The sequence below is a fragment of the Thamnophis sirtalis genome, unplaced genomic scaffold, assembly GCF_051295495.1.
Source record: "Thamnophis sirtalis isolate CommonGarterSnake01/CBP01778 unplaced genomic scaffold, rThaSir2_p1.2 scaffold_2, whole genome shotgun sequence".
In the NCBI taxonomy this organism is placed as follows: domain Eukaryota; kingdom Metazoa; phylum Chordata; class Lepidosauria; order Squamata; family Natricidae; genus Thamnophis; species Thamnophis sirtalis.
In genome coordinates this window covers 101,582,583-101,610,334 of record NW_028261382.1, presented here as the reverse complement: position 1 = coordinate 101,610,334, position 27,752 = coordinate 101,582,583, and the positions used below count along the sequence as shown (strand labels likewise).

Below are 27,752 nucleotides of genomic sequence, written 5' to 3'. Positions count from 1 at the left end.
CATGCGCACCGGCCGGCTGCTTTCTTGGGGGTTCCCGCGCGCATGTGTGTGCCGGAACCCGGAAGAGCAGCTGGCTGTCGCGCAAAGGCCTGTTATTTCAGAGCTGGTATCATCGGTCAGTTACAAAGCTGATTAATACTGAAGTCTAAATTACATTCAGGCACTTCTTCTTGAGCACATAATGCTCTGAAACGCCCTCCACATTATTGCCAGTGGAAGGAAATGAAAGGGGCCGATTAATGGGAAGGAGAAGTAGCGAAGACTCATGCAGGTGACGGAGCCCGGAAGAGCCAGCTGGCGTCAGTGCCCGTACTCACAGAGAGGGCTCTGTGTTCCACCTCTGGCACGCCTCCCCTAGATTCGCCATCCCGGCCCTTTATGGTGCCCTCTGCAAACTCCGTCATTCAGTGGCCGAACCTCTGGAATGTGTGGGACTCACACGGATTGGGAATTGGGAGTTGCAACAGGGGCAGGGACAAGCTTCACAGGGGGGCGCGGGGGTGGTGGTGCTGTGTGTGTTTGTGTGTCTGTCTGTCTGTCTCACCCGTCCCCTGCAGGTGACTTCTTCTCCCTGCATCAGGCAAGTCCCGACGGCAATGTAGCCCCTTGAGGCCGGAGACCGTTTCCTCGCTCTTTAGAGCGACCGTCTTCATGCAGGTCACGTGCTCCCACTCCTCCAGGTCGATCCTGCAGAGCAGAGGAGGGGGAAGAGGGGATGGGATGGGGGGAGGGGGCTTTTACCACCATAACGGAACCCCAAATGTCTGTTTTGCTGAGCGAGGCATTCGTTAAGCCCGTTTTTGCTCCCTTTCTTGCCACAGTCGCTAAGTGAATCGCTGCAGCTGTTAAGTCAGTTATATTGTATTGAGAGGCTTGCTTGCTATGGAGTTATTAATTGACCATGAGCATCTGATCTCCACGACCCCCCCCCCCAAAAAAAGGATGGGGGGGGCACTGGATCACAACAGCCCGATCCTACCTTCGGGGCTCTGCCAATGGAATGCACCCCCCTCCCCGTGAAAGCCTCCCACAGTTTAATCCCCAAGGATCCCCGTCTCCCTCTTCTCACCTGGTGTTGGGGATGGTCTCCCAGCTGACCGGAGAGATCAGCTGGATAGAAAAGGCTTCCTGTAGGGAGTGCATGTAGCGGTCATCTGCGGAAGAGAAGAAAGAGGGCTCTCAGAGGGGCGGGGGATGGGGGGAGACAGAGCTCCAGAGTGAGTACCAATAAAGGGGGGAAGGGGGGAAAATGTAGCTCAGGGTTGAAATGAGGCTGTCTCTCTGAGCTTGGAGGTTTTCTTGCAGGCCTTTCCACTAACCAACTAGGGAACATCAACAGCGCAAGAAGGGAATGGGGTGTGTGGAGAGGAGGAGGAGGAGGACTGTGGGGTCCTTGGTGCTCTCAAAGCTTTGATGTTTTCTTGCAGGCATTTCATGACCCATCTAGGGAACCTCATCAGTGCTAGAAGGGAGTGGGATGTGTGGGGTGGGGAAGCAGGAAGAGATGGGGGAGGAAGAAGAGGAGGAAGCAAGGGCGGAAGAGGAGGAGGAGAACTGTGGGGTCCTTGGTGTTCTCACAGCTTGGTGGTTTTCTTGCAGACATTTCATTACCCTACTAGGGAACACCATCAAGAGGAGGAGGAGGAAGAGGTGCTCTGTTATTCTGTTATTATATACAGCCCAGAAAGTCCCTGTATTGAAATCCAGCCATTCCTGCCTCATTTAAGGGCCCATCCCCCACTTCTCTTCCCATCTCGGGGACCCTTGGACAAAGCTACTTCCTTGCCCCTCGCCCCAAAGACCCTCCCCTGGGCAGGACCACGGGAGAAGTGCTTCAGGGGGGTCACCCTCAGCTCGGGCGGAGCTTCCTCCGGGAAGGCCCCTGGGTGGAGTATATCGCCCGCTCGTCCCCCAGCGCACCCACCTCTCTCAATGGTCTCGAACTCCTTCTCCTCTCCCGTCATGTGGGGGATGCGGGTGCAAATGTTGTTGATGCTGGTGGACACGGCGTACACCTAGGGCGGAGGGAGGAGTTCGTTCCGGCCTCAGGGGAAGAGACAGGAATATGTGGCGCGAAATGGAGGGAGGGATCCCTCTCAAAAACCGTTGAAACCGCGAAGGCGGGCCGTTATGCAAGCTGAGGATCCAGAAATCCACAACCTGAAGGCGGGTCACTCAAGAGCGACGAACTTCTTTTGATACCGAAGAAGCCTTTTAAGGGCGTAATCTGAAGCCGCGTGACGGCAAATGCAGGAAGGAAGCGAGAGGGAAGGGAACTAGGCTGTCTTGTGTTCCCGGGGCAATTCAATTTCCAAGCCGCTTTAGCATTCCCCCAGAGCAACCAGCCCTACCTTGGACTCCACGTGATACGCTACGTAGTGGGCGGTGCAACGCAGCGGGATCTTCCGGACAGGCCACGGCGCGTCGTAAGAAAGATAGCCGGGCAAGACGCTGATGCGCAGCTCCCCCTGCAAGGCGGGACACAGTCAGACCTCCCTCTACCACCGGGGCTCCAAACTTGGCAACTTTTTAAGACTGGTGGACTTCGGTTCCCAGAATTCCTCAGCCAGCCGCGATGATGTTGAAGCCCACAAGTCTTAAAGTCACCGGGTTTGGAGACCCCCTGCTCGACCAAGGTTGTGGGTCAGCTCTAAGGATCGCAGCAGGGCAGGTGTTCTAAGGAGGGGGGGGGGGGCTTCCTCGCTCTGACCCTGGGCACGAGGCTCACCTGGCGGTTGGAAGTAGAGGAAGCCCTTGGGGCAGTTGACGTTGTGGAAGGGGGCAAAGGACTCAATGGGGCCATCTATGGTCATGGGGTGCAAGCGCAGGGCTCCCCGAGAGGTCACCAGCAGCCAATGGGGCGAGGGCCCACAGATGAACACCTGAGAAGGAACACAGAGGCTTCTGGTGCAAGGAATTGTGGGTCTCCCGACTCCTTCGGAGAGGTACATAAAGCCCCACCCCCACCCCCAGATTTTGGGGTCCTATTCATCAGATGCCCCAAAGCGGCTCTTCCCTGAGCGTCTCCACCAGGAGGCCCCCAACACTTTGGTCAGATATCCTTCCTGGCCTGTGCCTGTGTCCCCACCCCCGCCCCCCCAGGAATTATTCTCCTACCCCCGAATAGCCGTAGATGTCTTCAAAGTAGCGGAAAGCGAGCGACCCGTCCTCGGGGGGCCCCCGCTTCCTCGCCCCCACGCTCTCGGACTTCTTTTTGGACGGCCGGGATTTCTTCTCCCGGAAGTTGATGTTGTGGGGAACCTGGTTGGAGGAGAAGCAGGTGAAAAAGAAAGAAAGGAAGGAAGGAAGGAAGGAAGGAAGGAAGGAAGGAAAGGAAAGAAAGAAAAAAGAAAGAAAGAAAGAAAGAAAGAAAGAAAGAAAGAAAGAAAGAAAGAAAAGAAAGAAAAGAAAGAAAGGAAGAAAGAAAGAAGAGAAAGAAAGAAAGAAAGAAAGAAAGAAGAAAGGAATGAAGGAAAGAAAGGAAGAAAGAAGAAAGAAAGAAAGAAAGAAAGAAAGAAGAAATAAAGAAAGAAAGAGGGAGGAAGGGAGGGAGAGGGAGGGAAAGAAAGGAAGGAGAAAGAAAGAAAGAGAGAAAAGGGAGGGAGGGAGAGGGAGGTAAGGAGACAGAGAAAGAGAAAGAAAGAAAAGAAAGAAAGAGGAAGGGAGGAAGGAAACGAGAAAGAAAGAAAGAAAGAAGAAGAAAGAAAGAAAGAAAGAGGGAGGGAGGGAGGAAGGGAAGGAAAGGAAAGGAAGGAGAAAGAGAAAGAAAGAAGGAGGGAGGGAGGAAGGGAAGGAAGGAGACAGAGAAAGAAAGAGGGAGGAAGGAAGGAAAGGAAAAGAAGGAGAAAGAAAGAGAAAGAAAGAAGGAGGGAGGGAGGAAGGAGACAGAGAGAAAGAAAAAAGAAAGAATGGGGGAGGGAGGAAGGGAAGGAAAGGAAAGGAAGGAGAAAGAAGGAGAAAGAAAGAAAAAGGGAGGAAGGAAGGGAAGGAAGGAAAGGAAGGAGGGAGGGAGAAAGAAAGAAAGGAAGAAAGAAAGAAAGAAAGAAAGAAAGAGGAAGGAAAGGAAAGGAAGGAGGGAGAAAGAAAAGAAAGAAGAAAAGAAAGAATGAATCTGACGCTCCCTGGTAAGCTAACGCTTAGAGGCATGGGGGGGGGGTGGCTGCCTCTCCCCCCCTTGACTGGGGGGAAGCTCACAGCCGCGAAGGGGGCTCTACCTTTTTGAAGCGCACTTTGAGGTTGGTCTGGGCCAGCGGGGAGTCGTGGTTGAAGGCCTCGTAGATGAGCAGCTCTTGCTCCACGTGAACCTGGCAGGAGAAATGGGGAGCCGGGTGAGGGGCGCTCCATCCCAGGGGCTCCCAAGGCGCAGCAGCTCTGGGGCTGTTGGTGCTGGCGACTCAACCGCACGAGCTCCCGGCCTCCCTCCCTCCCTCAGCTCCCTTCCCAAGAGAACCCAGTTGCAGCGACAGCCACTTTGGTCCAGCGGGTGAAGGCTAAAAACCAGGAGACGGCGAGTTCTAGTTCTGTCACAAGCACAAAAGCCAGCTGGGTGACTTTGGGACGACCACTAGGAGACGGTGAGTTCTAGTTCTGCTTTAGACATGAAGCTGACTGGGTGACTTTGGACCAATCCCCAGGAGGCGGTGAGTTGTAGTCCTGCCTTAAGGCACTAAACGTCCTCTTGGTGACTTCTCTCTCAGCCCAACCTACCTCAAAGGGCTGTTATGGGGAAAATAGGGGGATGAAGGAGCAACGAGGGATATTTGCTTCCTTGAATTGCATAAAAATGACCACTCAGAGTCAGCTTGAACCATGAGATTGGGGGGCAATGAAATCTGATAGATAAAACAATAAAAGTGGATAGAAATAAAGACCTTAAATCAGTGTTTCTCAACCTTGGCAACTTGAAGATGTCTGGACTTCAACTCCCAGAATTCCCCAGCCAGCGAATGCATTCGCTGGCTGGGGAATTCTGGGAGTTGAAGTCCTACTTTTACAGATGCTGTTAAAATTGATGTGGCTTTCTGGAAGTATACGTTATTCTCTGCTATTTAAAGGAAGATACAATCGCACTGGGCATCTCTTCAGATCAAGCATTTATTTTTAAAAAGCTGCTTCATTTTGTTAAGCTGTTTAGAACAATATTAGAGGAGCCTTTAAAAAGTAAGTCTAATCATTTGAACATCCTATAGGCATTTACAGTTATTGACTTACCTCCTTGCAGCAAACAGCAAACAGCCTGATTAGCACAAGGGGGGAAAAAAAATCTGCCTCTACCTCCCAACAATTTGTGGAGCAAACAGCAAGTTTCACTTTCAGTTTAAGCACCTCCGATCATCAGCTGTTTCAGGCTGCCGGGATTGCTATAGCCTATTGCAGCCTCCCAAGTCCCATTTTCCCCGTTTGCTGCAAGGAGGCAAATTGCTGGGAGGCGGAGGCCAAAGGGTGGAGGATGGTGAGTGGGGCTACATACAGTGTACAAGACGCACCCAAATTTTCACTCTCTTTTAGGGGGGAAAGGTGCGTCTTATACTCCGAAAAATATGGTATCTTTAATAATTTGGATTTCTGATTGTAAGTGTTTTTTATTTTTTATTTTCCATTTTCATTTTCGTACAGTCACATATATACTGTGCATAACCGGGGTCATATAACGTTAAACAATAAACACAGCCATTCCTCTTTTCAACAAAAACCCCCAAAATAGAGACCCAATGTACCTCTTTGACCCTCCATACACCCTTTCTTTCGCCCCCTCCAACTTTCCATCTTCCCTCCATCATTCCCCTCTACCCTACTTCCCCTCCCCCTCTACCACTCTGTAATTTGGATTTCTATAGGAGAACCGAAACCTCACTTGGTCCTGACCGCTGCCAGGATCCCTCGGTGCAGGTGACCCCTCAACACTCACCAAGAGGTACGGCCGGCTTTGCCGATTCCCCAGGGCCACCAGCAGGACTTCCTTGACCAGGGGCATCTCCGCCTGGCGCATGACCTCCTCCTTCTTGGTCTCCCCCTGGCTGGCGGGCTGCCCAAAGGAGCTGTCCACCAGCACCCGCTGACCCATGGGGAAATTCTTCACCAGGAAGACCAGGCGCCAGTCGGGCAGCTGGTAGATCTGTGGGAAAGACGAGGCGACACTGGGAGGAATCACAGGTATGCCTGATGGGAGTTACCAAAAAAAAGTCCACGCACTCCTGGGGTGCATCAACAGAGGGACAGCATCGAAGTCACAAGAAGTGTTAATGCCACTTTATAAGGCCCTGGGAAGGCCACCCTTGGAATATCTGCATCCAGTTTTGGTCGCCACGATGTAGAAAAGATGTGGAGACTCTAGAAAGAGTGCAGAGAAGAGCAACAAAGAGGATGAGGGGACTGGAGGCTGAAACATACGAACAATGTGTTTTTTCAAGAGGCAGCTGAATTTGTGGTCCAGAAAGTCCAGTTACCTCTTGAAAAAGCATCTTTAGCACAACTATACCTGGACAACTGAGAATCTCCATAGGCCTATGAAGAACGGTGGCAGGAACTGGGTATATCTAGTCTAGGGAAAAGAAGGGCTGGGGGTGGAGGGGACGACATGATAGCAATCTTCCAATATTTGGGGGCTGCCATAAAGAAGAGGGAGTCAGCCTATTTTCCAACGCTCCTGAAGGCAGGACAAGAAGAAACAATGGGTGGAAACTAATCAAGGAGAGGAGCCACCTGGAATTAAGGAGAAACTTCCTGACAGTGAGGACAATTAACCAGTGGAACAGCCTGCCACCAGAAGTTGTGGGTGCTTTGGACTTTGAGAATGAAGGGTAAAGGGGAATCGGTGTACTTCAAGACATGGGGAGGATTTTATGAATGGTTTGAGAAAGACGTGCAGAAAAGAAATTCGGGAGAAGATATGGAACCCAGACGATACGCCATTAAGTAGAAAAGGGGGGGGAAGAGGGGGGAAAATAGGGAAGAAAATAATAATATACAAGTATATATTCAAAAGAAAAATATAAAGGGGGGGAAACCTAATCAGGATAGATTTGAGAAGGAAAGGGAACAAGAAATGATATTCAACGATTTTTGGATTGGCGGAAACATCACCCCAAAAAAATAAAAGATAAGTGCTTGGAAGAGACACCTACAACAATAGAAAAGAGAAAGGAAGAGAGGAGGGGAGAGGAGGAGGAGGGAAGGAAGATAGAGGTGAGGAGAGGAAGATGGAAGGGAGGAGAGGAAGGGGAAGAGGAAGAGAAAGAGAGGAGTAGGGGAGAGGTAAGGGAAGAAGGAAGGGAAAGGAGAGAGGAAGGAAGGAAGTAGAGAAGGGAGGGAGAAAAGAAAGGACCTACAACAATAGAAAAATGAAGGAAGAGGAGGAGAGGAAGAGAAGGGAAGGAAGATAGAGGGGAGGAGAAGAAGATGGAAGGGAGAAGGAGAGAGGGTGGGAAGAGGAAGAAGGGAGTAGGGGAGAGGTAAGGGAAGAAGGAAGGGAAAAGAGAGAGGAAGGAAGAAAGCAGAGAAGGAGGAAGAAAAGAAAGGGAAAATAAAGTGGTGTCAAACAGGAGGAAGAGATGGGAAACAAAGCAACCCAAACGGCATGTTATAACCTATTAAATGGAAGAATAAATGTATAAGAACGACGAATGTAAAAAAGAATAACAACTATGTGACTGTATGCCTATAATTGTATATAGCGAACAAAAAATAAAAACTTTTAAAAAGAGGAAGTTGTGGGTGCTTCCATCACTGGAGGTTTCCAAAGAAAAGAATGGATCGAAATAAAATGGTACAGGGTCCTCTGTGGCTTGAGCAGGAGGGGGGGGTGGACTAGAAGACCCCCGAAGGTCCCTTCGTCATAACAGCCGAGGTGGCGCAGTGGTTAAATGCAGCACTGCAGGCTACTGCTAGATCAGCAGTTCAGTGGTTCAAATCTCACCGGCTCAGGGTTGACTCAGCCTTCCATCCTTCCGAGGTGGGTGAAATGAGGACCCAGACTGTGGGGGCGATATGCTGACTCTGTAAACCGCTTAGAGAGGGCTGAAAGCCCTATGAAGCGGTATATAAGTCTACTGCTATTGCTATTGCTATTCCACCTCTGTTATTCTGCTGGAGCTGCTCGCTTCTGGCCCGAGGGGCAGCCTTACCTCCATGGTGCCGTTCTCCCGGACCAGCATGCACCAGTGGGTTGGCTCGGCCTTGTACTGGTGGGAGTCCTTGTCGGCCGAAGGGAGGCTGCTGCGCCGCGGCTCCTCCTTGGTGGGGCTGAAGAGGGCGCCGGATTCCCCGTACAGCATCTCCTCTTCATCGTCCACCGTGTTGCTGCAGGGGGTGGACGGGAGGTATTCGTAACGTTCAGAGGCATCAACTCTCCAGTGGACGAAGGAGGAGGAGGAGGAGGAGGAGGAGGAGGAGGAGGAGGAGGAGGAGGAGGAGGAGGAGGAGGAGGAGAGGAAGCTCATTTGGGGAGGGAGGGGGGAGTTTGACCCTTGACACCCCCCCCCCCCCAAGATCCACTTTCTCTCCAAGTCTCAAGGCTGTTACGTTTCTCGACTCTATAAAACAGGGGTCTCCAACCTTGTCAACTTTAAGCCTGGAGGACTTCAACTCCCAGAATTCCCCAGCCAGCAAAGCTGGCTGGGGAATTCTGGGGAGTTGAAGTCCTCCAGGCTTAAAGTTGACAAGGTTGGAGACCCCTGCCATTGAAGATAAGGGAGGGCCCTGAATACAGATAGTCCTCAACTTACAACCACAATCGAGCCCAGCCATTTCAGTTGCTAAGCAAGACAGCCGCTTAAGCGAGCAGCCACAGCTGAATCATGGAAATTATTACATTTTGACTACTAACACGGTTGTTAATAGGAATCGGGCTTCCCCTTTCGACGTTGGCTTGTTGGACGGTCGCAAAAGTGGATCACATAACACACACACACACACACACACGGGACGCCGCGGCCGTCATAAATATGAGTTCGTTGCCAGGCATTTGAATTTTGACTGTGGAGATCATGGTGGCAAGTGGAGAAAATGTTCCAAGGTCACTTTTTCAAGGCCACTTTGTAACTTTGTACGGACGCTAAGCGGGTCGTTGTAACTCGAGGACTACCTGGGAGGGACGCAAGCCCAAGAGGGGCTTTTAAGAGAGTGGGTGTTTCCTTGCCCCCCACCCACCCCCCCGTCCTGCCAAAGATTCCCCACCTGAGATCCTGGATGGGCACCTCCGATTCCGACTGGCTCCTGAGGGAGAGCTCATCGCGGGAGCTGGACGAGTGGCTCTCGGTGGTGAACATCCCGCTAACGTCCCGGTAGACGCAGAGGGCGATGACCCGCGATTGCTGGGAAGGGAGACCAGAGGAGGGCAGGAGGGTCAGAGCCAGGAATGGCCAACCCCAAGCAGGAAGACGGGGTGAAGCTCCGTCTCTCTCCCTCTGTGAGGGAGGCCGGCAAATACAATCACTAAACTAAACTGGAAACTAAACTACACAAAATAAAAATAATATTTTTTTTTAATTTTCTTATTTTAGTTTGTTAAGAATTTAGTTTCCAGTTTAGTTTAGTGATTGTATTTGCCAGTCTCCCTTAGAGAAGAAATGCAATAAGAATAAATAAACCAAAATGATCTCTAGGCTGGAATACTGTAATGTGCTCTACATGGGGCTGCCCTTGAAGAGCATCCGAAGACTACAGCTAGTCCAGAATGCGGCCGCGCGAGTGATCGTGGGCGCACCACGGTTCGCCCACATAACACCGATCCTCCGTGAGCTGCGCTGGCTACCTGTTGGTCTCCGGGTGCACTTCAAGGTCCTACTCACCACCTATAAAGCGCTCCATGGTAGTGGATCTGGCTATTTGAGAGACCGCCTTCTGCCAATTACCTCCCTGTGTCCCATCAGATCGCATAGAGTAGGCCTCCTCCGAATTCCATCCGCCAGTCAGTGCCGACTGGCGACTACGCGGAGGAGAGCCTTCTCTGTTGCGGCTCCGACACTATGGAACAATCTCCCCGTGGAGATTCGTACCCTCACCACCGTCCAGGCCTTCCGCACAGCCCTCAAGAACTGGCTAACCCGTCAGGTCTGGGGATAATTTTTATTTCGCCCCTCCCGAATGCTGAGTGAATGTTGAGTTTTATTGTCTAATTTATTTTGTGCACATTTCCTTTTTCGTATTGTCCCACACTCCCCTTCCTTTTTTTTGATTGTAAGCCGCCCTGAGTCCCCTCAGGGAAAAGGGCGGCCTATAAATAAAAAAAAATAAAAATAAAAAATAAAAAAAAAAATTGAGAATAGAAATAGAAATAAATATATAGATAGATGATAGATAGATAGATAGATAGATAGATAGATAGATAGATAGATAGATAGATAGATAGATAGATAGATAGATAGATAGATAGATAGATAGGTAAATAATATTTGGTCATAAATAGCTAAGTACAAATAAATAATTGTACGTGGACAACGAATAAGGAGATTACGAACGCAAGATAGAAATGTATAGAAGGGAAAACACTAACTGCAAAGAAACGGATTCGGAACTGCTGTATGATATACGATGGAACTTTTTGTTCCTATGTTGTTTTAAGTCATGTGTTTGTTTCTGTTGATGTGCTTATGTGTTTAAAATAAAAATTAATACAAAAGAAAAGAAAAAAAAGAAATAGAAATAGGATTAGAACGGAATGGAATAGAATTAGAATAAAATAACACAAAAGGGATAAAAGACAAAGAGGAATCATACTCAGCATGGGACTTATAAATACAATTGGCTAGAGGAAAGAGGAAAAAAATAGGAAAGTAAAAAAGGGAAGAAAAAAAGATAAAGAAATCACTAAATAAATACAAAACCGCAGGATTAACAAGAAGGGAAAATATGAGATTGATTGTAGATAAAAATAGTACAAAAAAAGGAAATATAAGAGAATCAAATGTATATAAAAGATGTAATGTATGGAATTAGTGGAGAAAAAAGACGTGTAAAAATGTATATAGATATAGATAAGAGAAACACAATGGATATGTAAAAGATGTAGAAGTGCTTCAAAGATGGGATAAATAAAAGAAAATAAAAATAAAAAATAGAATGAAATAACATGACATGACATGAAATAAAAGACAAGGGCTTTCTCTTTCTTCCTCTGCTTTTTAAAACACCAGCCTCTTCCCAATTGGGAATCTGCACCTGCCTTGGCTACCTTAACCAAACCTCGGTTAAGACCCCGCGGCCCACCTCCTAAGGTGCGTCACCTCAGAGCCAAACAAGCTGCCTGCCTTGTGTGCTTCAGCATCCACCCTGAAGCCTAAATAAGGAAATTGTTGTGAAGGTGCCAGAGAGGCTGGAAGGAGGCATCAAGTAGGGACTTAGCTTAGAATCTTTACGCAGCCGCTTAAAGAGGCTTAAACTTGATGTCCCGCTAGAGCAGGGCTGTCCAAACTTAGTTACTTTAGGACTTGAACTCCCAGAATTCCCTGGGCAGCCAAGCATTCTGGGTCCACAAGTCTTAAAGTGGCCAAGTTTGAAGAGCCCCTGCTCTAGACCCGTGAGGCCTTCTCTGCTCATTCCCAAGGGAAGGCAAGCAGATTCTTGTAACTTAGGCAGAAAACAATAAAGTTGCTTGCTCTGGCTATTTACAAGGGGCTCCGGTTGCTGGCGCCCGATAGGAACCAAGCCAATGGGATTGAGCTGCACCCCAATTTATGTGGCTTCTGCCAGCCAAGGGGGACTCAAGAGGTCCCTCAAAACCCAGGTGCTCTTCAGCGTGTCCAAGCCGATCCGTCACTTGGCCGGAAGCGCCTGTTTTGGCGACTTCTTCCCAACCATTTTGGAATGACTGATTTCGTGGCCCGAGGCCGGACGGAAGAACGCTTCCCGGGGGGGCGATCCGAGTCCCACTCACGTGATGCAGCTGAGGTTTCTGTAAGGTCAGGCGGTGCGTCCGGCCTCCGTAGGTGTCGCTCTTTAGCACGAACATGGTCACCTGGCCTTCGGAACTCATGATCACCACGTAGGGATCAGCCACGGCGCAGTGCACGATGGGGGAGCCAAGGTCCACCGGGATGAAATGTAGCTGGTTCACTGGGGAAAAGAGGCACAGAGGAGGAAGGAGTTTGTGGATTGTGACGTTTCAGCCTGAGGGGAACATGTCACACTCCTAAGGGGCTCTGGATTGTCCCATGCCAACGTCATGCAAACTTTGTGGTGCTATCCAAAGCAGGGCACGGAACTCTCTACACCAGGGGTGTCAAACTCAATTGCATTGAGGGACCCATCAGGGCGCTAGTTGACCTTTGGGGACCCAGCCAGGCGAGTGTGGCCAACTGGGTGGGCATGGCCAGCTTAATGCCACTCACTGGGCATGGCTGACTGGGTGGGCATGGCCAGCTTAATGCCACTCACTGGGCATGGCTGACTGGGTGGGCGTGGCCAGCTTAATGGCACTCACTGGGCATGGTTGACTGGGTGGGCGTGGTCAGCTTAATGCTACTCACTGGGCATGGCTGACTGGGTGGGCATGGCCAGCTTAATGTCACTCACTGGGCATGGCTGACTGGGTGGCTGTGGACAGCTTAATCCCATTCACTGGGCATGGCCGACTGGGTGGGCGTGGTCAGCTTGCTGCCACTCCCCGAACTGCTGGCATGTTTCCTCTTCGCATTGGGTAGACTGGGCCGAAGCAACATGGGTCTGCCCCTTACAATTTCCAGGAAGGCCACACGGACTGGATTCGATCGGATCGCGGGCCTTGTGTTTGTCACCTCAGGTCTACACCATGTTCTCAATTACAGCAACATTAAGATGCCTGGAATTCAACTCCCAGAATTCCCCAGCCAGCATGAATGGATGGGGAATTCTGGGAGTTAAAGTCCAGAGATCTTAATGTTGCTAAGATTGGGAACCCCTGGTGTAGGAAATTCCTCCTCTACCACCGAATTACTGAACTTCCAAAATGGGACACCTGGGAAGGTGAGCCAGGTAGTGTTTCTGCACTCACCTCCTTCCAGCAGCCGGATACCCAGAGGGGACACTTGGACAATGTAGCGGTTCTCGCCAATGTTTCCGGAATATACGGTGGGGCCCTGAGTGGCAAAGCCGCTGGTGTCCAGCTCCATGATCTCCTGGCCAGTCTGCAAGATCTGAGGGAGAGAAGAATCCCAGAGGGCAAATCCTCCTAGCTGAGGGCCAGATGAGGAAGCCATTGGCTTTGCTGAGAAGGGACATGGTCAGTGGCAGGGATGGCTTCTCCACAAAAGCACACCGCTGGCCAAGAGTCACCTCATGCGCTCCCAACTCAGCTCTCTGTTCGTTATTTCTGCTGACATCCTTAAGTCACCCACCACTTGCCCAAGGTGGATCTTTGGACTGCCAAGGACCTCTTGAGGAAGGGAAATGCTCAGTGTGTCAGTGACATCTGAGAGTTCATGCCCACCAAGGCAAGGCAAGCCATCCAAACTCAACCCAACCCAACCTATTCTAGGCCAAGCCAACTCAACTCAGCTCAAGTCAAACCAAGCCACTATAACCTAACTCAAGCCAAGCCAAGTCAACTCAACCCAATTCAAGTCAAACTAAGCCACTCCAACTCAACCCAAGCCATTCCAACCCAACTCAACCCCAACCCAACCCAACTCCAGCCACGCCAAGCCATTCCAAGCCAAGTGAACACAGCTCGTCAAACGAAGTCATTCCAAACTCAACTCAACCCAACCCAACTCAAGACAAGTCAACTCAACTCAGCTCAAGTCAAGCCAATCCATTCCAACCCAACCCATTCAAACCTAATCCAATCCAATCCAACCCTACCCAACTCAACCCATCCAAACCCAATTTAATCTAATCTTATCCAATCCAACCCACGCCAAGCAAGCCACAGAGAAGCACCCACCATGGTGGAGTCTTCACGGCTCAGGATGAGGAACCCATGTCGCTTCCCATCATCCACTGGCTCAGGTGGAGAAGGCTCCTTCTCAGCACCTTCTTCCTGAATATCTTCTTCCTGCTAGGAAAGACATGGAGGACTCTTTCAGGGTGCACTCTCCACCCCTAAGATCAATAAGGAGCCCCATACTGTGAGGATCAGAGGGGACAACCCGCCCAGGTCACTGTATAACAAGACCCCACAAAAACCATCAGGGCCCCAATCTTTGTGCCTGACAGAGACCACTGAGGACAGAAGAGGCATGTGGGAATTTCAAACCACAGATCTCTGGAGGTCTCATGGAGGTGAATGGACGCTAGCTGGGCCCAACAGAGGTCTGGACTTATTCTGACCAACCAAGCGGTCAAAGAGAGGTAAAATGCTTCTCTGCCCAGCCTCTCCCATCCTTTAGACTTCAACAACACACAATAGGTGTAGGTATTAATATACAAATGTACGTTTATAGGATGATGTTATGTGTGACTATCAAAATGGAAAATAAATTAAGGAAGAGGGAATTTAAGATTATTATGTAAATACAGAACCGGGTTTGCACAAACGCCATCCCGAAAACACCCCAGATTGAAGAGGAAATATGTAAACACAACAACCGAAAGAGGGAACGGAGAGAGTACTAGAGGGAAGGGTAGGAAGAGGAGACGGGAAAGGAGAGGGAAAGAAGAAAGGGAAAACGAGAGGAAGAAATGGAGGGGAAGTAAGAGTAGGAGAGAGGGTAGGAGAGGGAAGAAGGGAGAAATGTGGGAGAGGAAGGGGAAGTAGAGGAGGAAAGAAGGAGAGGAGAGAAGAAGGGAGGGAAGGAGAAAAGGGGAAGGGGGAAGAAGTAGGGTTGTAAAACAAGAAGGGTGTATCTGGGATGGCAGGAAAGCAATCCTGATTATATTTTTAATTTTAGGAGGAGGAATGAATTGTTATAAATGGCAAAAGATATTACTAATAATAGCTATGAGATTGTATATTTGCGAATGTATTTGTGAGAAATAAAAATCAAAAGCTTTTAAAAAACAACAACAACAGATAATAGGTGTGTTGGCTGTGAATATTCTCCAAGGCTTGAAGGATGAGCTGCCTACAGCCCAAAACATGCCTAGCACAGCACTCCGGGACAGACCAAGGCTGGGCCAGCAAGTCACCACCCCATCCCAGGAAGCCTGCATTTAGCCAGGGCCACCCTGTCCTCAGCTGGCAGTGGGAAGGAGAGCCAACCGACTTCATGCCCATCTCAAAGCCTCCAAAAGCAAAGGCGGGACCTACGGTGGCTTCCTCCGTCTTCTGGGGCGAGATCACCGTCCACATGTCGTAGCAGCCGGGCAGTTCAAAGGTCGTAACCACCTGAGGACGGATGCTTTTCTGCAAGGAAGGGAGAGGGAGACGTCGGCGTCCGGCATCTCCAGAATACAACATTCACAAAAGCTTCCCGCACAGGAGTGAAGCTTCTGGAAATGTTTGTTTCAGGATATGCGTGGCTTTAAGGAATGAGGCTCACACCTCTTAGCCCTGGTGATGTTACCTAGCTGGGCAATGAGACGTCTGCAATAAAACCACAAAGCTCAGAGAGACCCTGTCTTGCTCCTCCTCCTCCTCTGAAAACCCTGCTTCCTTCTAACTCTTGCTTATTTTAATTATCTGTAGTTCGTTTTATGTTCCCCTTTTTCCGCTTTTGAACTGTTTGCCGCCCTGAGTCCTCCCGGAGAAGGGCGGCATACAAACAATAAAATTCTATTCTATTCTATTCTATTCTATTCTATTCTATTCTATTCTATTCTATTCTATTCTATTAACACTGATGATGCTATGTAGTTGGGTAGTGAGACTTCAGCAAGAAAACCACAGAGCACCAAGGACCCCACAGATCAACCCCCAAGCTCTAAATATTCCATCAGTGCCCCAATGGTCTCTGGGGCAACCCTAGATTGTGCCGCTAACGGGGCTTGACCCGTGACTCTCCTCCCTGGGACAGGGCTGCAAGGACTCCCCAGGTGTATCTCCCCCCCCCCGCCCCTCACCTGCAACACTGAGAGGGCACCGTTCTTGCCGTAGCCCGAGCACACCACAATTTCTAGATCAGGTTCAGGGCTATTCTGGAACTGGAAAAAGAAAGCTGTATTAAGCAGGCTGCCTCCCTTGTAGCTTTCGCACAGCAAACCTCTGTCAGGCCCGCAGCCCTCTTTTCTTGTGGGTCTGTGGCCGGCCACACTTTCTATTCTTCCGCTAGGCATTTTCTATGGTGGGAAAATGGGAGGGGGGATTGTATGGAGTTAGATGCGATGTAGCCATAACAACATTCTTTCTAGAAAGCCAAGGTCATCCTTTGTCACTGCACCTGACCGGAACTGGATGGGAGGAAGCTGCCAGCGTGGCAGTGGGAGATTGGACCATGGGATGGACTTGTGGGTGGGTGGGTGGGGGCAAGATCTTGGACTTTCAACTGGGTGGGGGAAACCGGGAAGCTTTCAGATTTGGGTTTTCCCAGATGTGCCAACATGGCTCTCTTCATCAATTGGAACTTTGAGGAATGCTTTGCCTCGGACTCTGATTCACTTTTGGATGCTATTTGGAACCCTGATCATCCCCTCATTTCTCTAAGAATCCCCCCGCAATTTTCTCAAGGATATTTTATCTTAAGGACATTTAATGTTCTGCAAATTCAATCTTTTTTTTTTAACATGTATCATTGTTTTTATATCTATTTTTCATTATAATGTAAGCCTCCCAGAGTCTCCTTGTACCATGCGATGGGCAGCATATAAATGTAATAAATAAGAACACCATCGAATATCCAATTTGCTTATCCTGGGTCCTTGGAAGGGCTCAACAGGCAGACCAAAATGCCAAATCCAGACCGAACATCTGGCTGATTGTGCAGGGAACTTTTTTTTCATATTTCTTTTCTTTTTTCCAAAAGAATTTCTAAAGAATGCAGAGAAGAGCAACCAGGATGATTAGGGGACTGGAGACTGCAGGAACTGGCTGTGTCTTGTCTCATGAAAAGAAGGACCAGGGGAGACATGATAGCAATCTTCCAATATTTGAGGGGCTGCCCCAGAGAGGAGAAAGGGGTCAAGCTATTTTCCAAGGCACTTGAAGGCCAGACAAGGAACAATGGATGGAAACTGACCAAGGAGAGATTCAACTTAGAACTAAGGAGAAACTTCCTGACAGTGAGAACAATTAACCAGTGGAACAGAAGTTTCCTCCAGAAGTTGTGGGTGTTGCAATCACAGAAGGCTTTTAAGAAGAGACTGGACAGCTATTTTTCTGAAATGATATAATGTCTCTTGTTTCAGCATGGGGTTGGACTAGAAGACCTCTAAGGTCCCTTCCAAATCTGTTTTCTTTTTTTTTCTTCCCCAAACGACCTTTTCTTCTGAGGCCAGATGGTGTCCCCCTCTCCCTCCCAAGGAAATTGCCGGCATCCATGTGAGGCTGGGGGCAGCAAACCGGAGCCACTCACCTCCTCTGAGAGAAAGGCCGGTTCCCCCATGGCTGCGTTGGCGCAGGGCCCAATGTTCAGGATGCTGTCGCAGACCTTACGGAAGAGAAGAGAGACGCATCAGATCGTCTGGAAATGTCTGATTCACCAAGGGGCATTTTTTTCTTACGAAGGAAAGCAGGATGAGACCCCCAATGCGGAGAAAATCTCCAGCACACGTCAGAGGAAAAGGACTTTCGGGAATCAAATTGCAAGATGCCGCGATGGACAGGAATTGGGGAGCGCTCAGGTTGTGACCAGATGGCGAGGCTGCGATGGCCGGAACTCCGAGGACTGATTCGAAGCAACCCTTCAACAGGAAGCTCTGGGCTGAAACACCAGCCTGGTTTTGGGAGGGTCTGGGGGGCCCTTCGGGTACGAAAAGAGTCCTGGGGAAACCGAGGCAAACCTACCTCAAAAGAGTAGGTGGTCAGCTGGGTGCCGGATTGGGCCTCGCTGCCGTACACCTCGATCTCATCCACTTCGTCCTGCGGAGCCGACTTCCCCCCTGCAGGCGACAGGTGGGGAAATAAGGGTCTGGTCCTCTTGTCATCGTCCCTTCCCTCTTCTCCCCAAGCCCTCCTCCGTTGTTTGACTTGCTTCCCACCCAAATAGGGATGGATTGGATGTTTACTGGGCTTTGTGGGTGTTTTGGTGGTTATTACTGTTTTTATGGTTTTAAAATGTTTTTAAGATTTCAATTGTAATATGTTTTGCTGTCCAGAGTCATTTGCTGAGATGGGTGGCTAAAGAAATCAGATAAATGGATAGATGGGTGGATGGATATGCATAGCTAGCTAGATAGATTGATAGACAGATGATAGAGATGATATAGAGATGATAGGTAGGTGAGTAGATATAGATGATAGATAGATAGATAGATAGATAGATAGATAGATAGATAGATAGATAGATAGATAGATGAATGATAGATATGAATGTAGAGAAAGAGAGAGACAGATAGACAGACAGACAGACACACGATAGAGATGATAGAGATAGGTAGATAGATATGGACGTAGAGAGAGAGGTAGGTAGAGAGGTCGGTAGGTAGGTAGCTGGGTGGGTGGGTGGGTGGATGGATGGATAGATAGACAGACAGATGATAGAGATGATAGATAGAGATAGGTAGATAGATATGGATGTAGAGAGAGAGAGAGCGGTAGGTAGGTAGGTAGGTAGGTAGGTAGGTAGGTAGGTAGGTAGGTAGATGATAGATAGATGATGGATGGATGGATAGATAGATGATAGATAGATAGATAGATAGATAGATAGATAGATAATGATGATGGATGGATGGATGGATGGATGGATGGATGGATGGATGGATGGATGGATGGATGGATGGATAGATAGATAAGGAAGGAAGGAAGGAAGGAAGGAAGGACAGACAGATAGTGCAGTGCAGATGGCCTTCAGGCTAGAGAACCAGAGGACAGGGAGTTCTTACAAAGCTCTCAGATTTAGGCACAGAGTGGGCTGATCAAGGACCCCCACCCCAAGTCCACCTTATCTGTCAACAGGAGGACTCAGAAGACCCACTGGAGGTGGGAAAGGGGAGAGGCTGCCCCCCCCACTAGAAAACTAGTCAAGGGAAACAAAAGAACTCTTATGCCGAGTGCATGGGCTCATTTGCAGCATGCAAAGAAAGCAGGACTATTCCCACCCCCACCCCTATAGAGTGTGGGGGCCTGGCTCCGCCCCCTTGGCTGCAGATCAGGACACCCACCGGACCAGTTGGCGGACTGCTCCACGCGCTTCTTCTTCAGGGGGGGCTCTTCCTGTGAACCAAACAGAGCAGTCCATTGGCAAGGAGACGCAGGAGACCCCCAAACTCCCCTTCTGTTGCTGCTGGTAGAAGCCCCCGTCTGTCTCAGCGGGAAAGGCCCCCCGCTCTGGAAAGTGGACTCCCCCCAACTTTGGCCCCTTGAAGACCGATGGACTTCAATTCCCAGAATTCCCCAGCTAAGGAATGGCTAAGGAATGGGGGGCAAGCAAGGACTGCGTGTGGAGGGAACCCTCGACTTTGAGCCCCAAATTCATGTTGCTAACTAAGCGAGACTTTGGCTAAGCGAGTTTTGCCCCATTGCACCGCCTTTCTTGCCACCGTCGTTAAGCGACTCACTCCAGTTGTTCAGTCAGCAACATGGTGGTTGAGTGAATATGGCTCCCACACTAACTTGCTGATCAGAAAAAAGTGCAAAAGGGGAATCGCGTGACCGTCATAAATATGAGCTAGTTAAAACGTGTTGGGCCTCATTTTACAACTCCCCCCCTCCGGTTACTAAGCGAACCACTGAAGCTGTTAAGGCAGTGTTTCTCAACCTTGGCAACTTGAAGATGTGCGGACTTCAACTCCCAGAAACACTGTCCTAACCACTGCGCCACCTCAGCTCTTGAAGAGCAGCATTCTGTCTCTATAGGACAGTGTTTCTCAACCTTGGCAACTTGAAGATGTCCGGACTTCAACTCCCAGAATTCCCCAGCCAGCGAATGCTGGCTGGGGGATTCTGGGAGTTGAAGTCCGCACATCTTCAAGTTGCCAAGGTTGAGAAACACTGTATTAAGGGAATCGTGATGTCGTGAAGGGAACGTCGTGTGTGTGGAGGAGGATGGAGAGGCTCCCATCCGATTTGCTCACCTTCTCGGCAGAGTCCTTGGCGATGCTCATCGGAGCGTCCTGGAGCTTTTCCGTGTATTTCAGGAGAAGGGAGTTCCCCAGACGAGAGCCCAGGAACAGGTAACCAGGCTCCAAGGTGATCATCTGAGATCCAAAGGGGAGGGAGGGGGAGAGAGAGAGAGAGAGAGGATAAAAAGTCAGACCGGCCTAGAACAGGAGAGATGACCGACACGGGTCCAGGCTGCTGAACAGACTTAGAATAACTTTATGGTCACTCGGAATGTACACGGATCGGCCTAAGTCAAAATGAAATTTCGTTGCACGCAGCTCTCAAAGGGTCACACCTCCTCCTCTAGACCCTCCATAAATAGGACAGAATAAATAAATACAAAATTATGCATATACAATATAATACAATAGCAGAGTTGGAAGGGTCCTTGGAGGTCTTCTAGTCCAACCCCCTGCCTAGGCAGGAAACCCCATACCGTTCCAGACAAATGGTTATCCAACATCTTCTTAAAGACTTCCAGTATTTGGGCATTCACAACTTCTGGAGGCAACTTCTGTTCCGTTGATTGATTGTTCTCACTGTCAGGAAGTTTCTCCTCAGTTCTAAGTTGCTTCTCTCCTTGATTAGTTTCCACCCATTGCTTCTTGTTCTACCCTCAGGTGCCTTGAAGAAGAGGTTGACTCTCTCCTCTTTGTGGCAACCCCTGAGATATTGGAAGACTCCTATCATGCCTCCCCTGGTCCTTCTTTTCATTCAACTAGACATACCCAGTTCCTGCAACCGTTCTTCATATGTTTTAGTCTCCAGTCCCCTAATCCTCTTTCTTGCTCTTCTCTGCACTCTTTCCAGAGTCTCCGCATCTTTTCTACATCGTGGTGACCAAAACTGGATTCAGGATTCCAAGTGTGGCCTTATAAAGTGATATTAACCCTTCATGTGATCTTGATTCTCTCCCTCTGTTGATGCAGCCTAGAACTGTGTTGGCTTTTTTGGCAGCTGCTGCACACGGCTGGCTCCTGTTTAAATGGTTGTCCACTAGGACTCCAATATCCCTTTCAAAGTTACTACTGTTGAGCAAGGTACCACCTATCCTGTTCCTGTGCATTTCGTTTTTCTTGCCTAAATGTAGAACCTGACTCTTTTCACCATTGAATTTCATTTTATTAGATAGTGCCCAATGTTCAAGTTTGTCAAGATCCTTCTGTATCTTAAGCCTTAAGTCTTCTGGAGTGTTGGCTATTCATGCCAGCTTGGTGTCATCTGCAAATTTGATGAGTTCCCCATTTATTCCCTCATCCAAATCATTGATGAAGATGTTGAAGAGTCCTGGGCCTAAAACAGAGCCTTGGGGTCCCCCACTGCATCTTCCCTCCATGAAGATGCAGTTCCATTGAGGACTACACGTTGAGTGCGGTTGGTCAGCCAGTTACCAACATATATGACTGTGAACAAGTTGGGGAAGGAAGGAAAAAAGGAAGGAAGGAGACGGGAGGGAGGAAAAAAGAGGAAGAGAAAAAGAAAAAAGAGAAAAAAAGAGAAAGGAAAGAAAAAGAAAGGAAAAAAAATCTAACTGACCCTCTGGCATCTCAGGAGAATGATCAACCCTATCAATCAATCAATCAATTAATAACCCTCCCAGCCTAAACAGCCACGGCTGGGCTGAATGGCACTTACACAAGTGGTGAGGACGCTGGCTGCCGCCTTGTCGAAATGGAAGGAGCGGACGCTGCGCATGCCGTCCGTGATGAGGGTCAGCACGTAGCTGGGGGAACAAATGGGAAACGACGATGGGAGAGGCAGTGGTTAGGAGTGCAGTACTGCAGGCCACTTCAGCTGACTGTTATCTGCAGTTCAGCGGTTCAAATCTCACTGGCTCAAGGTTGACTCAGCCTTCCATCCTTCCGAGGTGGGTGAAATGAGGACCCAGACTGTGGGGGTGATATGCTGACTCTGTAAACCGCTTAGAGAGGGCTGAAAGCCCTATGAAGCGGTATATAAGTCTAACTGCTATTGCTATTGAACCACGAGCAGAATGCAAAACGGGCAATTTCTGCTCCACCACTCCACAAGGACAGTGTGGCCAGCAGAAATACAGGGAGGACTGACGTTATTGGGGGGGGGGGGGGGCGAGGAGGCTGAGTTATGGGGTCCTTGGTGCTCTCTGAGCGAGGTAACTTCATCAATGGGGCAGTGGGGTTTGCAAGGAAGAGGGGGAGGAGGAGGGGGCTGTCCAAAGGGTCCTTGATGCTTTCTAAGCTTACTTGTTTCCTTGTAGAAGTTTCATTACCCAACTAGGCAACATTATCAGAGCTGGAAGGGGAGGGAGGGAGGAGGAGGAGGAGGAGGAGGGGAAGGACATTGTCCTCCAGGATTGGGCGGCCTATAAATTTAATAAATAATAAAAATAAATAATAATAATAATTGTGGAGTCCTTGGGGCTCTCTGACCTTGGATGTTTTCTTGCAGACGTTTCATTACCCAACTAGGTAACATTATCAGAGTTAGAAGGGAAGGGGGAGAGGAGGGCTGTGGGGGCCTTCGTGCTCTCTGAGCTGGGATGTTACTCAAACAGGCAACCCCATCACCATCAGTAGCACCAGCAGCCCTGATGATGTTACCTAGTCCAGTGTTTCTCAACCTTGGCCACTTGAAGATGTCTGGACTTCAACTCCCAGAATACCCCAGCCAGCATTCGCTGGCTGAGGAATTCTGGGAGTTGAAGTCCAGACATCTTCAAGTAGCCAAGGTTGAGAAACACTGACTTAGTCAGGTAAGGAAGCGTCTGCAAAGAAACGGCCGTTGGCCGGACAGTGACCCGTAGGTGTCGGAGGGCAAACCCAGGCCTTACATCTCCCCTCCTTTCAGCGAGATCACCATCTTGTCGTAGGAGATGAAGGTCGCCTGGGCGCAGTCCAGAGTGATCTTGAGTCCTTCCTGGAACCCTGCAAGGAGAGGGGCGGTTAGGAGCAGGGCAGAGGGGTCTCCTCCCTTCGACCCTCTCTCCAAAGGGAGATTTGGCATTCCGAAACACCACATCGATATCCGTAAAACACCATCAGGCGCTAAAGTTTGCCACCTGAGTTTGGTTTCCTGGCTCTGGCAGAAGCAAAGAAGCTTTTGTAATTTTTTTTTACAAATGAAAAATAATAACATTCTGTCTGCAAGGATTGATACTCCTTGCGGACAGCTGGTCATTGGCATCTGTTGTCACAGAACTCTTTGTGTAGGTGTGGTGGTGCATAACAGGGCATGCGCAGCCACGCTGAACCACACAGGAAAAAACAAGTCCCAAAAGATAAAACATCCTGACCAGGATTTGACCATATATAGACAGAACTTCCCTGAGCAGTAGATTAGCAATTGTAGTTTGACAGGCTGTTTTTTTTTTTTAAAGGGAAGAGGAGAGGGTAGTAAAGAGGGAAAGAGGGAGGGAAAGAAAGAGAGAAGGAGAGTTGAAAGGAAGGAAGGAAAGAGGGAGGAAAGGAGGGAGATTAAGAGAAAAGGAAGGAGGAAGGAAAGAGGAAGGGAAGGAGGGAAGGTATGTGTGAAGGAGGGGGGGATCGAGGGAGGGAAAGGAGGGGGAAGGAAAGGAGGAAAGGAGAAAAGAAAGGAGGGAAGGCAGGGGAGAAGGAAGTAAGGGGGGAGGGAAGAAAAGGGTATGGAAAAGAAGAAATGAGGGAAGAGAAGAGGGAGGGAAGGAATAAGATACCTAACCTTTGATGTTTATAATGATTTGATAGTATGGGAATATCTCAAAATGTAGTTGTATTGTTTTTTACAAGTTATGGATGTTGTATTTTCTTTTTACCAATAAAATCTTTTTTTTAAATTTTAAAAAAAAAAAAGACAGGCTGTTTTTAATCACATGCTGATTGCTCCTCCTGCCTTTGTCCTATCTCAATAAAAGGGGCTCCCAGACCCCAATCTGGGTCGCCTCATCCCGAGAAAGCTCGTGTCCGTGTCTTTTCTCAACACTGGCCTCATGAGGCGAACCACGGCTACTTCGCAGGCATCCTTTCAGAGGGTCGTTGAGGCCACTTGGAGGCATCACTCAGGTTACCCCGAGGACAGAGAGAAACCTCCTAGCAGCCTCAAGGACTCTCTACAACAGGGGAGCTAAACGAGGCCCGTGGGGTGCTTAGATCCGGCCAGTGGGGTCGCGCTGGAAATAGCGAAGGACCGGCACACGGAGCTCCGTTCTCGCTGGCAGAGGGCTGCAGGAGGCCGTGGTGGCTGAAAACGGAGCTCAGGAGCCCCTTTTCGCTGGCAGAGCTCTCAGCCCCCCACAGGCGGCCCCCAATACGAGTGACGTCGAGCTGGACATGCCCACCCTGGCCACGCCCCTCCCAGCCGCCAAGGTCAAACATAATCCTGATGAAGCCCTCAATGAAATCAAGTTGGACACCCCTGCTCTCAAAGGCCTCGGGCTGACGGGTTTCCGTCCCCGCTCCAATTGTGTGGTTGTTGATTGTTTTTAAATCGTTGTTGTTGTTTGTCTGTTTTCCTCCTGTTTGTATCCCCCCCCCTTACTTTGGTTTGTGAGCCGCCCAGTCCTATCCTCTGGGAATAGGGCGGCATAGAAATGCAATAAATCAAATCAAATCAAATCAAAGGATGAAGATGATCAGCTGCCTGCAAGGAATATAAAATCCTTCCCTTCCCCTCCATCCAGTCGGAGCTGAAGAAGCTTCTTGGATGAGAAGCGAAACGTCTTCCAAAGAAAAACAAGAAAGTCCAGTTGCCTCTTGAAAAAAAAAAGCACCTTTGGGACAACCAGGACCTGGAGGACTGAGAATCTCCATAGGGTCCAGTCGCCAGGATGTAACCTTTTGAGATACTTTTCACAAAGGGTTCCACCTCCAGAGCTCCCCATATGCATCTCTCCGTGGTCGTTACGAGAGGAAAAGGAGAGAGAGAGAGAGAGAGAGAGAGAGAGAGAGAGACGTACTTAACGGGAAGACGGTGGTGCCGTTGGTGAGGCTGTTGAGCGACACGCCGTATGGGGGCACGCTCTGGTTCAGGTAGAGCAAAGAGTTCACTGCAAAGATCACGACACCTCCTGGAGGGGGAAGGAGAAGAGAGGCAGAGGAGAGGGGGGGGGGATGTCAGGCCTGCAGCCCTCTTTCCCTTTGGATCTTCCTATTATTCTGCTATGCCTGTTCTATGGTGGGAAAATACGGAGTTAGATGCTATGTAGCCATAACAACATTCTTTCTAGAAAGCCAAGGTCATCCTTTGTCTCTGCACCTGACCAGAACTGGATGGGTGGAAGCTGCAAGCATGGCAGTGGGAGAGTGGACCATGAGATGGACTTGTGGATGGGTGTGGGGGCAAGATCTTGAAGAGCCGAGGTGGCGCAGTGGTTAGAATGCAGCACTGCAGGCTACTTCAGCTGACTGCTAGTCTGCAGTTCGGCGGTTCAAATCTCACCGGCTCAAGGTTGACTCAGCCTTCCATCCTTCCGAGGTGGGTAAAATGAGGACCCAGACTGTGGGGGGCGATACGCTGACTCTGTAAACCGCTTAGAGAGGGCTGAAAGCCCTATGAAGCGGTAGATAAGTCTAACTGCTATTGCTATTGCTATCTTGAACTTTCAACTGGGTGGGGGAAACCAAGAAGCTTTCAGATTCGGGTTTCCCCAGATGGGCCAACATGGCTCTCTTCATAAATTGGAACTTTTAGCAGTACTTTCCCTTGGACTCTGATTTAATTTTGGATGCTATTTGGAACCCGGACATTAACCCGAATCTACAGAGGAAACAACTCAGTTCTTACACATCCCACAGCTACAACAATATTTGATTCCCCTTCAAAATCCCGCACCAAAAAGCGGCTTCTGTTTGCAATTTGCAGCAGCTGTTCAGTGCTCCACACCTGGAGTTTCCAAACCAGGAGGCTCTGCAGTCCCCGAACATCTGGAGGGAGGCTGTTTGGGATGCGTGCAGATGCCAACCTCCGCACCAGCCTTCCCCACCCCCGTGAAGCCAGGAAGGGCTGCTCCGCTTACCAATAGGCTTGGGCACTGCCAGGGCCTGCGTGCAGTCGAAGGGCAGGTTGCAGAGGGACCAGATGACGGGATGGACCTTCTGCATGATGTTGAGGGAGATGGCCACGATGCTGCAGGTGTCCTGGCGCACAGCCACCCGCCTGCGGAGAAGGAGAGAGGATGAAGCGCTTCCCACGTAAAGGAGCCATCTTTTCTTTTTGGATTTCAGGCCTGGCACACTTTCCACTGTGGGAAACTGGGAGGGGGGGAATTATACAGAGTTGGGTGATATGTAGCCATAACAACATCCCTTCTCCGAAAGTCAAGGTCCTTTTGTTCCTGCACCTGGGCAGATGTGGATGGGTGCATTCTGTCTTCGTGGTAGTGGGAGATTGGACCGTGGGATGGACTTGTTTTCTACATGTTAATGCTCTAAACCTCTCGTCGTTTTTAATTTTGCTTGCTGGTGAAATGGGTGGCATACACATTTAATAAATAAAGAAATAACAAATTGGATTCCAGACCGGAGCCCTTTCTCCAATTAATTTGGGTAAAAGTTGTCAGATTGTAATGAAAATCATCTATTAGTAGTTCTTGAGTTGCAACCCCGGTTGAGCCCCAAATTTCCATTGTTAAGCAAGGCAGCTGTTAAATGAGTGGCGTCTCATTTTACGACTTGTTTGCCCATTACTAAGTGAATCTCTGAAGCTGCTTGTTGTGTTTGTAGAAAAGGCATAAACATAAACTCCTCCGGCGACTGTCCCCCGCAGTGTCAGCCACCCCCACCCCCCAAACAAACATGGGTGCGTCTTTCGTCCTGCAGCCTTCGACGGATCTCCAACCCCCCTCCCCTTGCTGCAAGGCACTCTGTCTACGCTCAGAGGCACAGCTCGGCCACGGCAGCGTGGAAGGGCAGGGGCAGAAGGCGGAGAGAACGTACCCCGGCCAGGTCTGGTTGGGCTCGTAGAGAATGAGCAGGGTGGGCTCGTAGTAACCGTAGAGGAACTGCATGTCGATGATGTTCAGCAGCTTCTCGTCCAGCTCCCTCACGTCGATGATGTAGCTGGGAAGGAAGCTGGACTTCTGGCTGCAGAGAGGGAGAAAGAGGGAGCGCAGCCATCAACAGGAAGCCGGAAATACCTTCAAAGGAAGGGGAGCTCACCCCATCGTGTGGCACTCGGGTCTCGAACACCGGGCTGGCAGCTTTCCAGCTGGCCAGCTTAGCATCTTTAACCGCTGAGCCATCCCATCCCTGATGGAATTACCCCTTGCTATTTCTATCACTATCACAATATTATCATAATATTATAACGGTGGCGCAGTGGTTAGAGTGCAGTCCTGCAGGCTACTTCTGCTGACCGCCGGACGTCTGCAATTTGGCAGTTCGAATCTCACCAGGCTCAAGATCGACTCAGCCTTCCGTCCTTCCGAGGTGGGTCAAATGAGGACCCAGATTGTTGGGGGGCAAGAGGCTGGCTCTGTAAAGAGGGCTGTGAAAGCACTTGTGAAGCAGGATATAAGATATATAAGAGCCGAGGTGGTGCAGTGGTTAGGGTGCAGTACTGCAGGCCACTTCAGCTGACTGCTATCTGCAGTTTGGCGGTTCAAATCTCACCGGCTCAAGGTTGACTCAGCCTTCTGTCCTTCCAAGGTGGGTAAAATGAGGACCCGGATTGTTGTTGAGGGCGATATGCTGACTCTGTAAACCGCTTAGAGAGGGCTGAAAGCCCTATGAAGCGGTATATAAATCTAACT

The 27,752-nt window shown here is 49.6% G+C and overlaps 1 protein-coding gene across 1 annotated transcript in view; it reads right to left on the bottom strand.

Moving 5' to 3' along the window:
• Positions 1–27,752, bottom strand: part of CPSF1 (cleavage and polyadenylation specific factor 1) — a 40,088-nt gene that overhangs the window by 3,664 nt on the left and 8,672 nt on the right. The window contains 26 exon segments of the mRNA XM_087703533.1: positions 545–604; positions 606–687; positions 1,070–1,154; positions 1,925–2,015; positions 2,352–2,468; positions 2,729–2,737; positions 2,739–2,882; positions 3,118–3,261; positions 4,215–4,304; positions 5,909–6,115; positions 8,124–8,298; positions 9,175–9,311; positions 11,873–12,051; positions 12,968–13,109; positions 13,859–13,969; positions 15,164–15,259; positions 15,916–15,996; positions 17,364–17,438; positions 17,795–17,889; positions 19,111–19,162; positions 20,023–20,145; positions 21,686–21,773; positions 22,860–22,953; positions 24,960–25,070; positions 26,019–26,158; positions 26,938–27,084. Of these exon segments, the coding sequence (XP_087559659.1) occupies positions 545–604; positions 606–687; positions 1,070–1,154; positions 1,925–2,015; positions 2,352–2,468; positions 2,729–2,737; positions 2,739–2,882; positions 3,118–3,261; positions 4,215–4,304; positions 5,909–6,115; positions 8,124–8,298; positions 9,175–9,311; positions 11,873–12,051; positions 12,968–13,109; positions 13,859–13,969; positions 15,164–15,259; positions 15,916–15,996; positions 17,364–17,438; positions 17,795–17,889; positions 19,111–19,162; positions 20,023–20,145; positions 21,686–21,773; positions 22,860–22,953; positions 24,960–25,070; positions 26,019–26,158; positions 26,938–27,084 (2,875 nt within the window).